The sequence below is a fragment of the Coffea arabica genome, chromosome 7e (genome assembly GCF_036785885.1).
Source record: "Coffea arabica cultivar ET-39 chromosome 7e, Coffea Arabica ET-39 HiFi, whole genome shotgun sequence".
Lineage (NCBI taxonomy): Eukaryota > Viridiplantae > Streptophyta > Magnoliopsida > Gentianales > Rubiaceae > Coffea > Coffea arabica.
The window spans coordinates 1,197,430-1,215,271 of NC_092323.1; the positions used below are offsets into that span (position 1 = coordinate 1,197,430).

Here is a 17,842-nt window from a genome sequence, read left to right on the forward strand (position 1 = left end):
CACTGACAGTGTATACACATTCATCATTAGATATATGATGCATAATTTAAATTTGAATTTGAAATTCAAATTTTATATATGTGTCATGTATTCAACTGTAATAATATATATACTGTTAATATATATAATATTAACTCTTATTTATATTTTATATTTTATATGCATGGCATGCATCATCCAATACACTGTCCGTATATACAAAAGTTACCCTTTATTTCTACCCATAATTTCGTCAAGCCTTCTGACAACAAAGGATTGAGGAAAATTTGGCAAAGAAATGGTCTGGCTGTATGGGCTGGGCTACGGAAATGGACTACTGAAGATCGATGGGCCATGGATAGTTGGTTCTGAAACCGTTGATGGATGCTCAATAGTCAATACTCAATGTAGAGGCCTAACGCTTGGTCGATTTACCGCGTCGTGGTGGTCGTTGTCTCGTCGCAGAAAACCAGAAAACCTCCTCGGTGTCCGTGGCAGGTAGTTCTAGGGTTGGATTTACCGGCTGGTTTACATATAGATTCACGGAGAGAGAGAGAGGAATCGCTGGCAATTGGAGAATGTCGTTCCTGTGGGAGAAGAGCCGGACTTGGAGGTGGATCGTGACCAAGACTAGGGACTCAAAGCCCTTCTTCGTCGCTTTTGCCACCGTCTGCGGCGTCGTTCCGGGAGTCGTCGGCTTCTGTGTCATGCAGCTCACCAACTCCCGCTCTCCTGAGTTGGAAGCCAAGCTCCGCCAAAATGCCCGCCCCGATTCCCTTGTAAGTCGTATGGCAATGTCTCTGCTGCATCTATTTGTATGTTTATAATATCTCTGTCTACCTAATCAATTATTACCTGTGTCCATGAATTGATTGCTCCAATACTGGGACTACTAGTGTCAATGAATTGATTGCTTCATTACTGGGACGAGTAGTTATTTTATTCACTTCATTCCCTCGACCTTTCTTGCTTACTGCTGCTACCTCTGATCTCTTTTCCACTCTCCTTCTATATTTTACTACTGTAAAATATTGTCCTGACTTTTCCATTTCTTCTTGGCTGTGAGTCTCCTCATGATCTATTGCTTTACTGGCTCTCGTTGTAGATTAAACCCTTGCCTATTTCCTGCCTCTTTTTTTTCCCCGTCTAGGCTACGTCAGTTAGTTCCCCCCCCCCCAACAATGCCCGCAACCCGCCAAAGGAAAAATTAATCTCCACTCTAGCTTGCTGCATTGAGAAATACAGAGAAAGTAACACCGAAAAAAAGTATTGAGGTTTGTCAGCAGTTTATTCGTGATTGTAGCTGTATGCTTCGTAAGGATGACGACTGTAGAATTTCCTGAGATGTATGCTGTACATCTATATACATCGGCTTCAGGTTTTAGAAGCATCCACCACGTTCAGTTTGGAGAGTTCAATTAATTGCTGTGACCTCTGTAATCAACAACTTGAAAATATCTAATTGGAAAAAGCAAAATGTCATAAATCAATTAGAACAAGAAGCAGCGCAAAAGGAAGAGGAAAGAAAAATAGCATGCTAGTGACTGGCAGATGTAGGAGTTTTATAGCATGCGGACCTGTCTTAATTGATGTTGAAGCTTGTATTGCCTGCTTAGTTTAAGCCAGAAGTTCATATTGAACCTTATTCTTCTAATTTTTTTAAATTAATTTACACGAGGAACCATCCATGGATGTAGTATAAGAACATCTGGGGATGGCAAAGACTTTTAGTAATTTCTTACCCCTGTTCTATAAAATTTTTCTCCTCCCTGCTACATTAACTAACTATTGAAGGAGCATCATCCTTGAGAAGCGTTTTCCTTTTTGTCTTTCCACAGTCTTCCCAAGTTAGGAGCTCAATTGAAAAACAATAAGAAAAAACCAGAAACCATCCTGCTTTTATCCTATGACATCTTTAAATAGATGTACTAGCTCTGTCCAGTACAATATATATATGTATGTATATATATATATTCTAAGCATAAAACTATGAAGTGAAATACATCTTTAAACAGATGTACCAACATTTCAGGTGTGTGTGAAGTGAAGATCATCCTAACAACTTTAGTTATTCTAAGCATAAAACTATGAGAGTATTTGTTGATATATTTAGTTGGCTGATTTCAGTTACCGAAGAAAGGACAATGCTGTCTTATTAGGATTTTATGGTTCTTAAGGTATTTACACTTGTTGAATTGCTATTGGGTAGTTTTTCTTGGATTTCTTGTTGGATTGTGGATCTGTTTGCACGAATGTTTTCAAGTCACTCATTCTTAGGGTGAGGATTACTGATCAAACTTTTGTTTGCTTGTACTTGTCAAATTAGATGATGGGGAAAGTGAACAAAGAGAGGCTGGGAGAATTCCTTGGGGAGTTGCAGAGGAAAGAGGATACAAATGACAGGTATGTTGCTGCTCTGAGAGGGGAAACGTTGACTAGAAACCCATATGTGAGAATGCAACCTGTCCCGGAGCAAAGCGCAGCTGAAGTTAGCAAGGAACAGGAGTAGATAATGAGACTGCTGTTGGCAGATTTTTGTACCCAGCCCTTTTTTCCCCCTCCCTTTTCACTATCATTGTAGAGCACTATTATGTACTATATAACGGTGGCTTCTGGTTTACTGGTTTTTATCATAATGGGATCGCCGAGGCTGGAGCTTGGCTTATATACATTTGTTCTTTATAAAAAGGGCAAATATTAGATGGTACAAGGAAAAATATTAGCCTGTATACATTTGCACTATTATGAAAAGGACGGGCTCGTCTTCTATATCGGTAGCTGCTTTGAGAAAATCACAGAGAAAACCAGTGGTAAAAGGATAAGCTTAGAAGGTTGGAACTTTTCCATAGTCATCTCAATTTGTTCGTACTAATAGTTGTCCATTCCCTTTGTTCACAATAACCAAATTTGAATAGAATATGACATTTGGATCCAAATAGAAGTAAACAAATTGATTTGTCTCATGAATCGAGCGAGAACTTATAGGAAAACAGAAAATAGACCAAGAAGTGATGGTGGATGGTTCAAGTAAAGATTAAGCTAGTGGAAGATGCAAAATGCATGTTTTGTCAATGAAACTACCAATGTATGCTTTGTAGAGATGTAGATTGAAGACTAGGGGTAGAAGTTGGAGATTAGAGAGGCCAATCGTAGAGGTGGAGTGGAGATTAGAACGGTAGAGACTATTGTAACTGTGGATGAAGGGAGAAACTAGAAGAATTACGGCTTTCATCATTCTTCTATTTGAATCTTCTGATATGTTTTTTTATATTTAATATTTCTGATATATATTGATATATTTTGACATATAAGTATGTATGTTATGTATAATGGATTTATATGTCAAAATATATACATTAACTGACTTATATGTATGTTATATTGTCTAATTTTAAATTTAAGCACCAAACTTTATAATAAGCTCAATCAAGTTTAATTGAGCTTAAGCGAGTTTTCAAACTTAGTTTTTTAGTAAATTTCATAATTTTTTAATAAATAATTAAAAATTATATTATAAATACATTACATAATACGGTTCGATGGGTACTCAAAGTTTTAGTTTAATCTAATTATTCTATTAAGTAATTTGAACTCAATTTGAATTCGGTATGACCGAATTGGAATCGACCTTTTGACCAAACTATTCGCAAACTCAAATCAAGTAGTTTGATTAATTTACACCTTTAGTATACATCAAATTTATGACCGAATTCGAATCGAACCTTTGAGGCTTTGACCAAGCTAGTCGCAAATCCGATTTAAGTAACTTAATTAATTTACATCTCTAGTATGCATTAAACTTCTTTAGGTCCGTATGGTTCATGGAATAATATAAGATTAGATTAATAATCTTATGTTATTTCATGTTTAGTTAGTTGCATTTGATTCATAGGACCACACATTCCAACTAAGTGAATTAATTCTCAATTCATGGAATAAAATAGTCCTATGGGGAGGTGGTATTAGTCATTATGGGATGATTAAAATATAGGATAATGAAATTTTAGACTAATTTATTCTTACAAATAATATAAATTTATACTTTTATAATTGTATAACCTTATCCTCACATGATAATATAATATGAATGGACTAATTTGCCCCTACTAATTAATTTAAGGGTAAAATATATTAAACCCCATTGTGGTTTGGATTATTGTCATAAAACCTCCTCATTGTTTAAAAACCCCCATATAAACTCTTTGTACTTTGGACTTCTTTGGAAAATGGATGGAAATCATCCAAATTGACGGAAAGATGTAAAATTCCAATGCTAACCCCGTTTTCAAAATGTACCAATAGTTAATTCAGGATTAGCTGTTATTTTACTAAATTTCTTAATTCATTTGAGAACAAAAAGTAAACTAAGGGGCTAAATTGAATTTTTAAAAAGATTTCATCTTTTCCAAACAGTCATCTACTCCAACCTGCCTACCTTCACGCTGCAAACACTGATGCCTTTTCCATTGTCATCATCTCTAGGTTCAACCATCAATCATTTGTACCAGGTCTTTTTTTTTTTTTTTTTTTGCATTTTTCTTCCTTTTCCTTTTCTTTTCTTCCTTCATACTAAAATGGATCAGATCAAATTAATGTCAACGCCAAGAATCTCAATACTAAATTAAGCAGAAACCGCTCAAATTAAAGTCAACTTGTATTAGATTTGGGCAATGAGAAATCAAAATTCAACTAAAACCCATGAAATTTTTTTCACGAAAATCACTGGATCAAAAATGTCTACACATTAAGAATTACACCCGATAACCCACTTCGCATGTTCATATAAACTTTGCCGACAGTGGTTTCGCTGAAAGCTCCGAGAACACCTTGGTGGGCAATATGGAGCTTCAAGCCATGCATCGGAGTTGGAGAGACGTCTGCAATGGTGGATGGCTTGGGGCAGATTGTCTATTGAAATGAGATCTAGACTGGTCTTGTGGTCGTTGACGGACTTGGCGATGTGACCCATACCAAGAAATCTAAACAGTAGTGCCGATGGCAACAGCGGCGAAGCGAAATTGGTGGTGGCAGTGGATGAGGACGAAGGGGAAAGGGATCACCTGAAAGCTATGAGATGGTGGTGTCTCTGGCTTCAAGAATCAAGTGAATTGTATGTTTAAGGGAGATTTTGAGTTGGTGAGAGAAATTCAAGTCCGATTTGAGAGGGTTTATCAGAGGTCATGGAGCTTTGGGTTTCTACTTGTAGTTGCACCAGAAGGGAAAGGAGAAAAAATGAAAAAAAGTTAAGAAAAAAGAGGAAGGAAAGAAGAAAAAAAAAGTAAGATTAACAAAGTTTGGTGTTGATTTTGCTTCAGTTTTTCTACTCCAAATAGTTCAGAAGAAAGAACAAGGAAAAAAAGAAAAGAAAAGAAAATATAAAATTATTACATTACCCTTGATGTATTGTTATCACACTCGCTTGTCAAGCGTGTGTAGTACACTTTCCGTCAATTTGGATGATTTCCATCCATTTTCCAAAGAAGTCCAAAGTATAAGGAGTTTATATGGGAGTTTTTAAACAATGAGAAGGCTTTATGATAATAACCCAAACCACAAGGGGGTTTAATGCATTTTACCCTTAATTTAAAGTTTTTTTGACTAATTTGCCACTACTTGGACTAGTTTGCACTTGTGAATGATACAAATTCAAACTGGATATTATATAACCATAATCTCACATAATAATATGATAATAAATGGACTTATTTGCCCTTACTAATTATATTAAATTTTTTGACTAATTTGCCCCTGTTCATTATTTTAAATTTTTTGACAAATGTACCCCTATTAATTAATTTAAAAGTTTTTGACTAATTTGCCCCTACTTACATCACAATAAAAGGATTATATTACCCTTGAACTAAATTGCCTTTACAAATCATAATTTCTCAATCAAATTCTATATAAATACATAACCTTGTCAATTGGATTTTACAAATGAGGGTTTCAATAAGTTCAAACTCAACTCAAAGAAAAATCTTTTATATTGATTTGATTTTTTATTCAATTTAATTCTAATTAGATTCAAAAAACTATATTAAAATCTACTTTTAAGGGCCTTAATACGTTGGGCTTGAGTGAATCCAACTGTTTATATATCAAAATCTTGATCTACTTTAGAATTTTAAAGTTTCAAATTATTAAATTATTTTATTTTAATGATCCTACAAATGAAAGAGTACTTTAGTAATTAATATAGTAATATTATTTCATCAAATCTCCAACCAAACATAGGATAGGATTATTTTCCAATATGGGCTATCCATATCCAATTTACAACCAATCAAACACAAAATAACTTGAATTATTAATCCGAGAATAATTCAACCCAACATTAATAATTTGAAAAGAAAAAATCATTCAAGATGTTTCTCACATTTTGTAAAATGACTTTTTTCGCCCTTCATTTTTAAAAGTGTAATTTTATATTCCTTATAAATTCATATTAGTCAAATTTGGTCCCTACTTTAGTTTTCGAGTAACTTTTGATCGGAATCCACCACATGCCTAGTATGTGATCATTTTTGGGATACAAAATTGTCAAATCAAATTTTACATAATCAGATTTATAATCCCTTACATTTCACATTTGATCATTCATTGATTATATGTATGAATAATTTTTTTAAAAATTCATGTATATATTTATTTGATTTCACCTGAAAATTATGAATAGCATTTAATGTGTCTCTATTTGATTTCACCTAAATAGGCTAATTGCTAATAATTTTGTTTTAAACCTATGTATATATCGATTTAATTTTACTATGTGAACCTATTCAATATTTGTGGCATTTTCTCTTTTGCTAATAATTCATTTATTGAGTTTTATAATAAGACCATCTAATTAATGGATTCTAATTTGAATTCTATAGTCATGCTAACAAATTGCAGTTTAAATCTAAAGTTTCTACTCACCACCTTTAAGATCAACAATTGAAGTTCTTGTTTTGTGATTGTTTTAAAATTTGAAAGTGCTAAATACTTATTTCCTTTTGTCTTACTTTTCATTTGTTTATTTTTTCTATCTAAATTTGATTCGATATAAATACTCAATAATGTTTAGGATTAAATATCTTATTTGTTTTTAATTTTTGAGTAAAAGAAAATGAATATGAATGAAAAACTAACAATTTTTTTAAAATCATATACATATCTATTTGATTTAGTCTGAATAGGTAAAATTAAATAGAGATATATTACATATTATTCATACTATTCAGGTGAAAAAAAAAAATATATATATATATAAGGGTTTAGAAAAAACCTACTCGTACACATGATCAATTAGGAATGAAAAAATTATTTTGTAAAATGTGAAAGGCAAAAAAATTTAATTTCTGAAATGTGAAGGATGAAAAATTTTTTTTTTGTAAAATATGAGGGACTATAGATCAGATTATATCAATTTTGATTTAACAATTTTGCTATTCAAAAATAATCAAGTGCAAAGTACATGGTGAATTTTGATAAAAAATTAGTCAGAAACTTAAGTAGGAACTAAATTTGATTAATATAAATTTGTAAGGAATGTAAAATTATATTTTTAAAAGTAAGGGATGAAAAAAATTATTTTACAAACTGTGAAGAACTTCGTTAACGATTTTCTCATTTAAAAATGAGTAATTCCATCTTATCTCAATCGAACCCTATAATACGGTAGATTAGTTGACAGATAGGATAGAGAAATATTGGATAAGCATAAAATAAGTAAATGTACGTACTCGGCGAAAGTACAAGTCACACGGAGACCTCGTTTTTTAACCTGGTACCGTCGAGTGTCTATTGTATGTATATACTATATGTATTTTCTGGGCAGTGGAGGGGACTGTAGACTGGCGGAGAGGAGAGTCCCCCACCAGTGTTTTTGAGTAGTTAGGGCTTTAATAATAATTGAGTTCTTCTTCTGTACAAGCTTATTTGAATGGCGAATCAGATGTACAGGTTTAACTTTAGCAGTAACTACGGTGGAGGGGGAGAAGCAGCAGCAGCAGCAGCTAATCTGTATAATACTAACAGCTCAAGATCCATGGTTGCAGACTCATTCCTATCCTCCTCCGACGCCTCATCATTGCTGGGCTCTTCCAGGTACCTAACTTCCTCCGACCCGCTCTTCTCCTCGTCAGCGGCCCGCCTCTTCAGCCACTCCGACAGTTATTCGTTTAGAATTCCAGGTCTCGACGCCGTTTCTCCCACCACAACCTCGAAGCCCGCTTCTTCTTCTTCTTCCTGGCCTGGCCCTCCCGGTGTTGACGTTGCTGACCCTTTTCTTCTGGCTACTTTAAAACGTTCCTCCTCCCAAGGTAAGGGCTTTCTCCCCCGATTTATTTACTCCCTCCATTTTTCCCTAGCCTATCATTCAACTACTCATTGCTGCATTACCACCTACGGCCATTTCTCACCCATTAAGCTTCATTTCTTTTGGGTTGACTTTCAATCAAAGCCACTGCTTTTTTCTTTTCGATCATTTCTCCAGTATGATGCTTAGTCCACGGTTATTTAAATGGTTGTTCCAAACATGAAGAAGAACGGTCTTGACATAGTTCTGCCAAATGATTGCTAAACACTTTTCCTTTTTTTTTTCCCCTGTGGGATTCTGAATTATTCACAAGTGAGGTCTGTGGATGCAATTTCAGAGAGTATGGTTTAGCTAAGGAGCAAGTCCTTTAAGGTCTTTTCACTCGTGCACATTCTGTGATTGCTCCTTTAATGTGAAGATGAAACTCTATTAATAAGTGACGTTTACTTGAATTTTGGTTTCATCATTTTTTTGGGTGATGGAAACTAGTTATCTCGTTGATGTCTTACTTGCTAACTGCTATCCAGATCTCATGATCATTGTATGCTTTTGCCCATCCAAATAACTCCTAGTCAACTGGTGAATATCAAACCACCTGGCTGAAGTGAATTTGATGAATAGTTGGTCAGAGAATCTCAATCTTACGTACAACTTTAAATTTGCTGATTATTTCCGGTGTCTTGAGGCGTTGTGCCATGAAATTTAACGTTGAAGCTGAAGTAGCATCTACTTGCACAGTGCTCTTATGGTTGAAGCCTTTTCCTTGAGGTCCTTATATTGATAGAAACTTGAGTGAGTCATCCTATGACGGTAGTTGCATCATGCTAAGCTCAGCTTGATCAATACAATTTTTCTTGGTGGATCAAGTATCTATTTCTTGAAATGATGTTTGGAAAATAGTTTTTTCTGTTAAAAAACTGTCTTTAAGTTTTGACAGGACTTGTGCCTTTTTCAATAGATTATTACGGGCCATATAGGCCTAGCCTTGTACATAAATCAACAAAACCAGGGGGCTTGTGAGGGATTTCCTATTAGAGTCTGTGGTCTTACAGTATCTTTGGCTCAAGAAAGCAGAGAATATGGAATGAAATGTTTATCTTCTTCTTACTTGGAGGAAGTTGAAGGGAAGGGAGAAAATAATTCGATGCTGTTTGGATGGAAGGAAACGAAAAGAAAGGAAAGGGGAGTGAATAAAAGAAGTATTTATCTAACATGTTGGGGTAAATGTGATAGGAAAAGACAATTTTTGTGTAAGAGGACAGATAGGAAAGGGAACAATTATTAAAAACTCTATATAATTTAGGGTACTCATTAAAATGGTTTTCTATCTCTTCGAGTCTATCCACTTTTGGGTAAAATGAAACTTGAGTCTTATAGCTTTATCTTGTCACTCCCTTTATTTCCATACCATTCTTTTACATATCCTACAGACCATCTAATCCTTCCTGTTCCTTTCCTTTCCTTTTCTTTGATTCCATCAATCTGAGAGTGCTTAACTTGTCAGTGGCAGAAAGAAGGAATCAATTTGCCTCCACATATCAGATGTGATGACTCATAATCTTACTCTTTATCTCCGCCAATTCCCTCCAGTTTGGTAGGAAAGGAGCGTTTGGCTAAGTAGCCACGAGGAATGCCTGGCTTTCTGGTTGTGCTTATCTTCTTTTGTCCACTTCTTCATAAGAACTGAGTCATTTATCACTTACTTTTGCTTCATCTGTTGTTTCTTTTCTTACCCAGCCATGATTCCTGTTCTTGGCACGTCAAAGATGAGATATAAGTTCTATATGTATGATGTAATATTGGTCACTAAAACATGTAATTTCATATTTAGCTAGTCTTCATAATTGCAACGATTGTACATTGTAATATTCATCTTATTTTCTCTTTCTGGATTTTCTGTTTTGCTAGCCCTTTTGAAACATGTAAACTATGCTAATACATTAAGGTATATCTTGATGTGTCTTTTCCTTTTCTTTTTCTATATGTCTATGATCTATCATAGCACTCTATCATCAGACTGTTTTTGGTGCCCATAACCCAATTGGGCAAACCGAAGCTTGGTTTTCCACCAACCCTTTAGCCAAGCGCCCTAGATTCGAGAGTGCAGGCAATTTGCCCATTTATCCCCAGAGACCTGGAGAGAAGGACTGTGCCTATTATATGCTTACAAGAACCTGTAAATATGGAGATAGCTGCAAATTTGACCATCCTATTTGGGTTCCAGAGGGTGGAATCCCAGATTGGAAAGAGGTGATGGTTTACTGCTATTATCTATCCTACTAGTGAGCTCGTGCATTATTTACTATATTACTAGATATTATGATTATTATTCTATGTTCAGCTGGCAGAGCCTACATACCTTATTAACGTAGTAAATATAAGTGGTGTCCTGTAGATTCTGTTCTGGTGAACTCTATGATATTCCTAACTTAAGTTGCTTTAGTGGTAGGTAGACCAATCTATGGATTTTTACCTTGAGTTGCATCATGCAGTGAAACCGTGTAACTGCACATGCTAGTAACTTTTGTTCAACCCTTCTTTTGGTTCATTTGTTTTTAGCATCTTTACCTTTTAAGACTACTAGATAACTACTTCCATCATTATATGGTCATAAATCTTATCAGTATTTTCTAGGTGTCTTGACTTCTCATTAGCAATTTTGACTTTTTTTTTTCGTTTTCTTTTTCATTGTTCAATTGCGTGCAGTTCTTGTCTGCCTTTGCATATGAACATGTGATGCTGGAACTTGGTCATCTCTCATAGAAACATTCAGTGCGCGCGCACACACCTAGGCACTTCATTTTATGAGCTCAACAGTGTCATTTTAGTTGTATACCTCTTAAAAATCAGCTGACTTTTTTGTTATGTGCTTTGGCGGCACCACCTGTTAATACATGATAAGTTAGAATTGCTGAACGATTCAGGCAGCATATTTGAAAAATGCAATTAGTTGTGGGTTTGGAAGTGTATTTGTAACTAGCATAGAATATGAAGATTGAAATAATTTATTCTGGTATTTAACAGTCAAAGTCTGCTGGGTTCTTATTACATGTTATGACAAGTTGATTGCATAAAATTCACATCTTTGTTGAGGGAAAGTTTTTGTGATAGTCTGGCAGTAACTTGAATCTAGGTCTACTATTGGAGTTTTAAATTACTATATACATGATGTTGCTTTTATATCTGGTGTCTTGCTTTAGTGTTTCTGGTTGGTTGAATTTTGCCATTGAAATTTCTGGATGAAACTATTGACGGTTCGATTCTGGTATTTCTTAATATTTCAGGTGCTTTTCTCCTTATCAGATTGGCATGCATTTAAAATTTGGCTGACGCCTTTCATTGGTTGTGCATTTCAAGCTTTTAGACATTTAATCTCTTCTCTTCAAAAGTTTGCGACTATTTTAGTTATAATGAATTGGATTTGTATCACAATTTCTGTTTTCTGCTTCCTACTTTAGTTTGGTTGTACTCCCACCTTTGATTTTTAATAATGGTTTGCCTGCAAAATTGAGGAACATCTACCATGAACTTATGTAGGTCCCACTTGTTGATACAAGTGAACCCTTACCAGAGAGACCAGGAGAGCCAGATTGTCCGGTAAGCAAAAGTTTTGTGTTGTTTAGTAGCTTAAAAATGACTGTAGTCCATAGTTGACTGATCATTTCTTTTATTCCTCATGTACCAGTTTTTTATGAAGACACAAAGATGCAAATTTGGAACGAGGTGCAAATTTAACCACCCAATAGAGAAAATAACTCCTTTGGTAGGCTCTGCTGAAATTGGCAATTATGTGTTCCTCTGAGTTAACATGCTGTTTCACTGTTTTGTATTATTATTGGTACCTAGGTTGCATTGGAGACCAATTCTGCTGTATTGCCTGAGAGGCCATCTGAACCTCCATGTGCGGTATGATATAGGTTTACTTATTGAGGATTCTTTTTTGCTTTTTTAGTTATATATCAGTTTATATGCTCATGACTAAGTTGATCTGAAATTCAAGCAGTTCTATATGAAGACTGGACAATGTAAATTTGGTGCAACCTGCAAATTTCATCACCCAAAAGATCTACAGATATCAACAGCTGGACAAGAAAATAGCTTTGGTGAGCAGAGCAAATTATCTACTAATGAAACAAGTGGAGATTTCAAGGCAGTGAAGCCACCCGTTACTCCAGCAATGATGCATAATACGAAAGGACTGCCTATTAGATTGGTAATATATGCTTTCTTATGTTTAGCTCATATATGGATTCTATGAAGGGACCCATTTCTTATGGGAATTTTGCTTTTGCATATTAGAGTGGTAATACCTTATGCTGAGCATACTTTAACATATGCTTTCTTATCTTTAGCTCATATATGAATTCTATGAAGGGAGCCATTTCTTATGGGAATTTTGCTTTTGCATATTAGAGTGGTAATACCTTACGCTAATCATACATTGCACTAGACCGCAGTAAATTCCTTTTTTGGGAATTTATGAAGTCTGATATCTGAATTTTTTATTTTCTAATCATGAAAGATACAAATAATTTGCCTGGTTATGAGGTGGAATTAGTGACTGATGGGTGTAAGCCTTTAGGACTTGGTAAGTCATAAAATATTTCTTCCTAGTTAATTAATACTTGTCAAACAGGGGTATAGCAATGGGCACACGTCATTAGTTTGGAGTGGTTGGGTTGGAGTACATTGTAAGCGGTAAATTGCTAGCTCACCTTCATTATCCAAATAACATCCCGCTTTCTCTCTATCTCTCTCTCTCTCTCTCTCTCTTGAACTGGATCAGGAGTGCTTAGTTACCCGACGAGTTTTAATTTAATCCAATCCACAATAGTCTTCTTTTGAGTAATAGATCTTGCAAATAAAAAATGATATTAATGGACTTGATAAAGATAAGAGGCAACATATGCATTTTGCATAATGATACCATCCAGCCTTTATCGCAGTACAAATATTTCCAAACAACCAAAGCAAATTAATTTTATCCATTCACCTGGGATAACAAGTTTAATAGGGATTCACCCATATTATGAAATCCAAGCAAACATGAGGTGGCATTTTATTTGAAATGCAATTTTGTCACCTGAATGCCTGTTTTCAAATAAAGGCTTTACTAAGGAGAATTTCTCAATAATTGGTTGCTCCAATAATGGATTCCTGCCATTTGGAATCACTGTTTTTTTCTTCCTTCTTTTTATGTGTTTGTTTCTCCTGATTAGTCTGATTAAACCCTGTTATAAAAGGGCTAACTACAAATAGACAAGTCTAAGTTGTGTTTACGGTGTACAATATCCGATTACCATTTTTATACTGTTCATATATTACTTTTCATGTCATTGTCATCAGCTTGTTAATGTCATTGGTTTGTAGTCAATTTTGCCTTCCTAAACTGAATCTGCTGTGGTGAATTTACCTATAGCTTCTTTATCTGCTTTTATCAGAAAAGAGGTTATTCAAATCATCCTCTAGCAGTTTTGTCCTAGAACACAAAACAAACCTGTCTCTCTAAGCATTCCTACCCAGAAAATCAATGAGGTTTGGAGAATTAGCCCATAGATTGATGGTAACTTTCCTATGTGGGTCCCAGAGGATAGTTTAATCTTCTTTGAACTCCAATTCAAAGTTAATGCATCCCTAGTATTGTGTCTAATTGTATTCTCAACATGTTATCATCTTCAGTCACGAATCTGTGTCATTTGCTCAATCTTTTTTTCTTTTTTTTTTAACATCATCTTTTCCCTTAATTTCCAAAGTCATGACCTTCCAACCTTGTACTGAAAATTCTTAGTTATTACTTGTGTTAGATTCGGAAGTTTGTAATATTCAAGCTAAATTTTGAAAGACAGATGAGGTACGTGTTTGATATGGTTTAACTGGATTTCTAACAATGGAATTACATTGTTGACTATGTGACTAAACACATTTGGATTTTCATATGCCTTTTGGGGTTGGAGAACATGCATTGGAATACTAGATATATGCTTAAAACAAGACTATCATTATATACTTGCTCCATTTTCACACAACCATTTTCATATGAAATCTAACGGTCAAAATTGAAATTATGTGTTAGATTGTTGAATATATAAAAGTAGCAGATGCCCTATTTAACGGAGGCTTTATAACTCCTTTTCTACTTTTGGCTCTTGGTTACTCATTCAAAACTCTGGACATCAAAAAAAGAAAAAAAAAAGGGTCATTGTGGTAGCATGAAGCTCCTGACATTGTGGCTTGATATAGTGCTGTTCATGAACAGTTGAACTTCCCTGTCAAACTCCAACAAATGCTAGATAAAATTTTAATGTATATTATAACTTTCGCTTCTGGGATTCGGTGGCCATATTTGAAATCTGGGCTCTGAGTTTTATATCCTGCTTAGACATTTTTCTCTCTGGCAGGGAGAAGTTGATTGTCCATTCTACCTGAAAACTGGCAGGTGAGTTTAGCAGGCTATGAAAAGCTGGAACCACTTTCTTCTTTCTTCATTTCCTTTTCAAATTCTGTTAGAAGGGATGATTTTTCTGATTGTTTTCATTTTTTTTCCTTGCATCATGAGTCAGCTGCAAGTATGGTCAAACATGTCGGTACAATCACCCAGATAGAAATGGTAAACTGTTTCTCATAAGATGTGTTATTAAATATTGTTTAGTGCATTTTTGTTTTTTCGTCAACACAATGCTAGAGAATTAATCTTTTAGGAATTTCAGCAATCAACCCCCCTGCTGCTGCTATAGGTGCAGCGTATATAGCCTCTCCTGCACCAAATTTAAGCATCGGAATTGTTAATCCAGCTGCATCTATCCTGCAGACTTTTGACCCAAGGCTGACACAGACAACGGTGAGATAGAGATTATTTATGCTTACAGCTCTTTGTACAATATCTAATACATGTTTTGGCAGACTTGTGTTTCATGTGATGTATATGTAAGATGGACTAAACCCTTGCTTTTCTTGCCTTTGTCTTCCCCCATATAAGTCCTTGTACGTCTAGCTGGAATACCATAAACTTCACTCTACTAAGAAAAGTTAAATTTCTATTATTGCAGGTTGGATTGGCCGCTGCTATCTACCCACAACGACCTGGAGAGGCTGCGTGTGATGTCTGTATTACCTTGATTTTCAAGAATTTAACTTAAATGTCCTAGGAATATGATTTCCGGCAAACCACATGTATTGGCTACTTAGGATTTTCCTTTGCTTATGAGCTGCAGACCTTGTTTTCTTGACTTGGATGGAAGCATGGTCTTCATTTTGCTAAAAAATAGCTTTCTCCACTCCAAAATTATCTTTACTTATGTTCATTTTCTCCTTTCAGAAATATAAGACTGTTCTAAACTGTATGTTGCTCCGATGAGAGCTAGAGGAAATTTCATTGTGGATAGATGCCCCTTGGCCTTTCTCTAATTGTTGACCAAGTGAGGTGGTTAAAATTTTGTAGATGAAACCAATTGATGTTAAACTTCTACCTCCTTTTTTTTTTTCAGTTCTCGCATTTTGTGAATGAATAAATTCGTTTACCAGCTAAATCCACCTCTCTGGATAGATGCCTCTTGGCCTCTCTCTAATTTTGACCGAGTGAGATTGTTAAACATGTGTAGATAAAACTAGTTGACACTAGACTGCTACTTTTATTTAGTTGTTGCATTATGTGAATGAATGAATTTGTTTACTAGCTAAATGAACCTCTCTCTCTCTCACACGTGTGTATGTGTTTCTTGAATGTGTCCTTTGCTGTTGTAGTTCTATATGAAAACTGGGGAGTGCAAATTTGGTCAAAGATGCAAATTTCATCATCCTATTGATCGTTCAGCTCCCATAATATCAGGAAAGGAAACTCAGCAGGAAAATGTTAAGCTCACTCGTGCAGGCTTACCCAGGAGAGAGGTACCTTATCTTTTATATGTCAATGCATGTTTATTTTCGCACTTTCCTCTTCTTGTACATCCTCATCTGAGGATTTTGATTAGCTGACATTTTAGGTCTCATTGCTAGGCATGGAATGGTTTGTGAAAGCAAATATATATATATTTTTTGCTACTTAGCATACAGGGTAATCTATTTCTGCACTACAGTACCTCGGTGGTGGTTGGTTAGCTGGGGTTGGAGAAGTGTTTAAGATGATGGGCGGCTGCCTTTCATAAATTATGTTGGTGTTACCGTTTGGCCAATCTGCCTTTTATATGAGATGATATCAATTTGCATCTCATTTTGTCAGCATTTACATGTTTTTTAGTTTTAATATTATGATTTAGGATGCTCATTTGCTATGAGCCGATGTAAACCAAGAACTCTTTGGGGGCCTTGGGTACGATTTAGGACATGCTACTTGTCAAGACAAGGAACATATGAAATTAATATTCGCATATCAAAATGAGCATCTGCCAATGTTTTGAAGCTAAAAAAAGCATTGTTTAAGGGGTGTAAAATGCCATGGAGATTGTAGCTCGTCTTGGGAGCGGTGTGGCTGGTGGCAGGAAGACAGAGTTGTAGGAAGTGGCAAAGTAAAAGAAAATGAGGACAGCTGGCTAAGAAAGGAAACAGAGAGGGAACAGGGTTGAGTAAACAGAAAGAATAAGGTAGAAAGAGGTTTGGAGGCGTACCTATTGGTTGGATCGTCAGAAATGGTTATCAGTGCATTGGGTTTGGTTTTCAAACCTTGAAATTTCAACCTTTTCCGGTGAAGGAAAGCTAATGTTCTCTGTTTTAGTATCAAAAGTTTGCCAAATTTGGGTGTGAACATTGTTGGCCTTTGTAATGCTTTGAAAGGGGCCAGTTGGTCGTTCATGGAAGTTTCTTTGGCATTATAACTCAATGTCATATTTAAGGGTGGGAAATGCTTTGTTGAATTGGTGAAAGAGGTGACCTCTATTTTTTTTTTTTTTTTTAAATTTAAAGGAAATTTTATTTGTGTGTTGAATCTGTTCAGGGTGCCATTCACTGCCCATATTATATGAAGACTGGAACATGCAAGTATGGTGCGACTTGCAGGTTTGACCATCCACCTCCTGGAGAGGTATTGGCTATGGGAACAACGGCGCAAGGGACGTGGTCGCCTACTGGGGGAGAAGCAGAGGAGGGCTCAAGCGGGCCTGAAACCGGCGGAGAAAAACAGTAGTCCTAGGCTGATGTTGGTTTTACCTATTTTTTGTTGCTTGGGAACGTTTGGAGCTAGCTATTGTGTGTAAACAGTTGATGGATCGTATATGGAAATATTGGACATTATTGATTTGCGGGCTGTAGCTCTGTTTGTGTGTAGAGCCATTTCTCTTTGTAACTCAGAAAGACTTGCTGCTAAAGTATTTGGCATTTTCACGTCCGTTTATTTTTCAAAATAAAATGAATTTGAAATCAAATATCAATTTCGAAATTGAAAATTCCGATTTCAAAAGCTTCATTATTGATTTCGAACCGATTTTGCATAATTCGAAATTGAAAAATTCAATTTCCATTCCGAATCCTGAATTACCGACCTGATTTTGCATAATTCGAAATTGAAAAAATCAATATCCATTCCGAATCCTGAATTACCGAGCTAAATTGAAATTTTCGATTTTGCACGCTACT

General features: G+C 35.3%; 2 protein-coding genes across 5 annotated transcripts; both read left to right on the forward strand.

The window, feature by feature from the left end:
- The first annotated feature begins 378 nt into the window (after nt 1–378).
- LOC113689913 (uncharacterized) lies at nt 379–2,648 on the forward strand. Its single transcript, XM_027207717.2, has 2 exons — nt 379–758; nt 2,306–2,648. Exons 1-2 carry the CDS (start codon nt 558–560, stop codon nt 2,486–2,488), a joined length of 384 nt encoding a protein of 127 aa, XP_027063518.1. The 5' UTR covers nt 379–557; the 3' UTR covers nt 2,489–2,648.
- A 5,065-nt stretch (nt 2,649–7,713) lies between these two features.
- LOC113690588 (zinc finger CCCH domain-containing protein 8) lies at nt 7,714–17,504 on the forward strand. 4 transcript variants are annotated; one of them, XM_027208570.2, is made up of 13 exons: nt 7,714–8,067; nt 8,146–8,282; nt 10,281–10,528; nt 11,816–11,875; nt 11,964–12,041; nt 12,125–12,184; nt 12,282–12,491; nt 14,677–14,714; nt 14,839–14,885; nt 14,977–15,116; nt 15,325–15,378; nt 16,019–16,162; nt 17,205–17,504. In XM_027208570.2, the coding sequence occupies exons 1-13, from the start codon at nt 7,904–7,906 to the stop codon at nt 17,391–17,393; spliced, it is 1,569 nt and encodes a 522-aa protein (XP_027064371.1). In that variant the 5' UTR covers nt 7,714–7,903; the 3' UTR covers nt 17,394–17,504. The 4 variants fall into 4 exon arrangements, with proteins under 4 accessions (XP_027064371.1, XP_027064368.1, XP_027064370.1 ...); XM_027208567.2 differs by having other exon boundaries at nt 7,714–8,282; XM_027208569.2 differs by having other exon boundaries at nt 7,714–8,282; nt 15,013–15,116.
- Nucleotides 17,505–17,842: the final 338 nt, after the last annotated feature.

Bases quoted from the DNA above. Each gene is read 5' to 3' on its own strand.
- LOC113690588 (XM_027208567.2), top strand. From the start codon at position 7,904: ATGGCGAATCAGATGTACAGGTTTAACTTTAGCAGTAACTACGGTGGA. The intron at 8,283-10,280 runs GTAAGGGCTTTC...GATCTATCATAG, and splicing joins AAAACGTTCCTCCTCCCAAG to CACTCTATCATCAGACTGTT. The intron at 12,492-14,676 runs GTAATATATGCT...TCTCTCTGGCAG, and splicing joins AAGGACTGCCTATTAGATTG to GGAGAAGTTGATTGTCCATT.
- LOC113689913 (XM_027207717.2), top strand. From the start codon at position 558: ATGTCGTTCCTGTGGGAGAAGAGCCGGACTTGGAGGTGGATCGTGACC. The intron at 759-2,305 runs GTAAGTCGTATG...TTGTCAAATTAG, and splicing joins ATGCCCGCCCCGATTCCCTT to ATGATGGGGAAAGTGAACAA.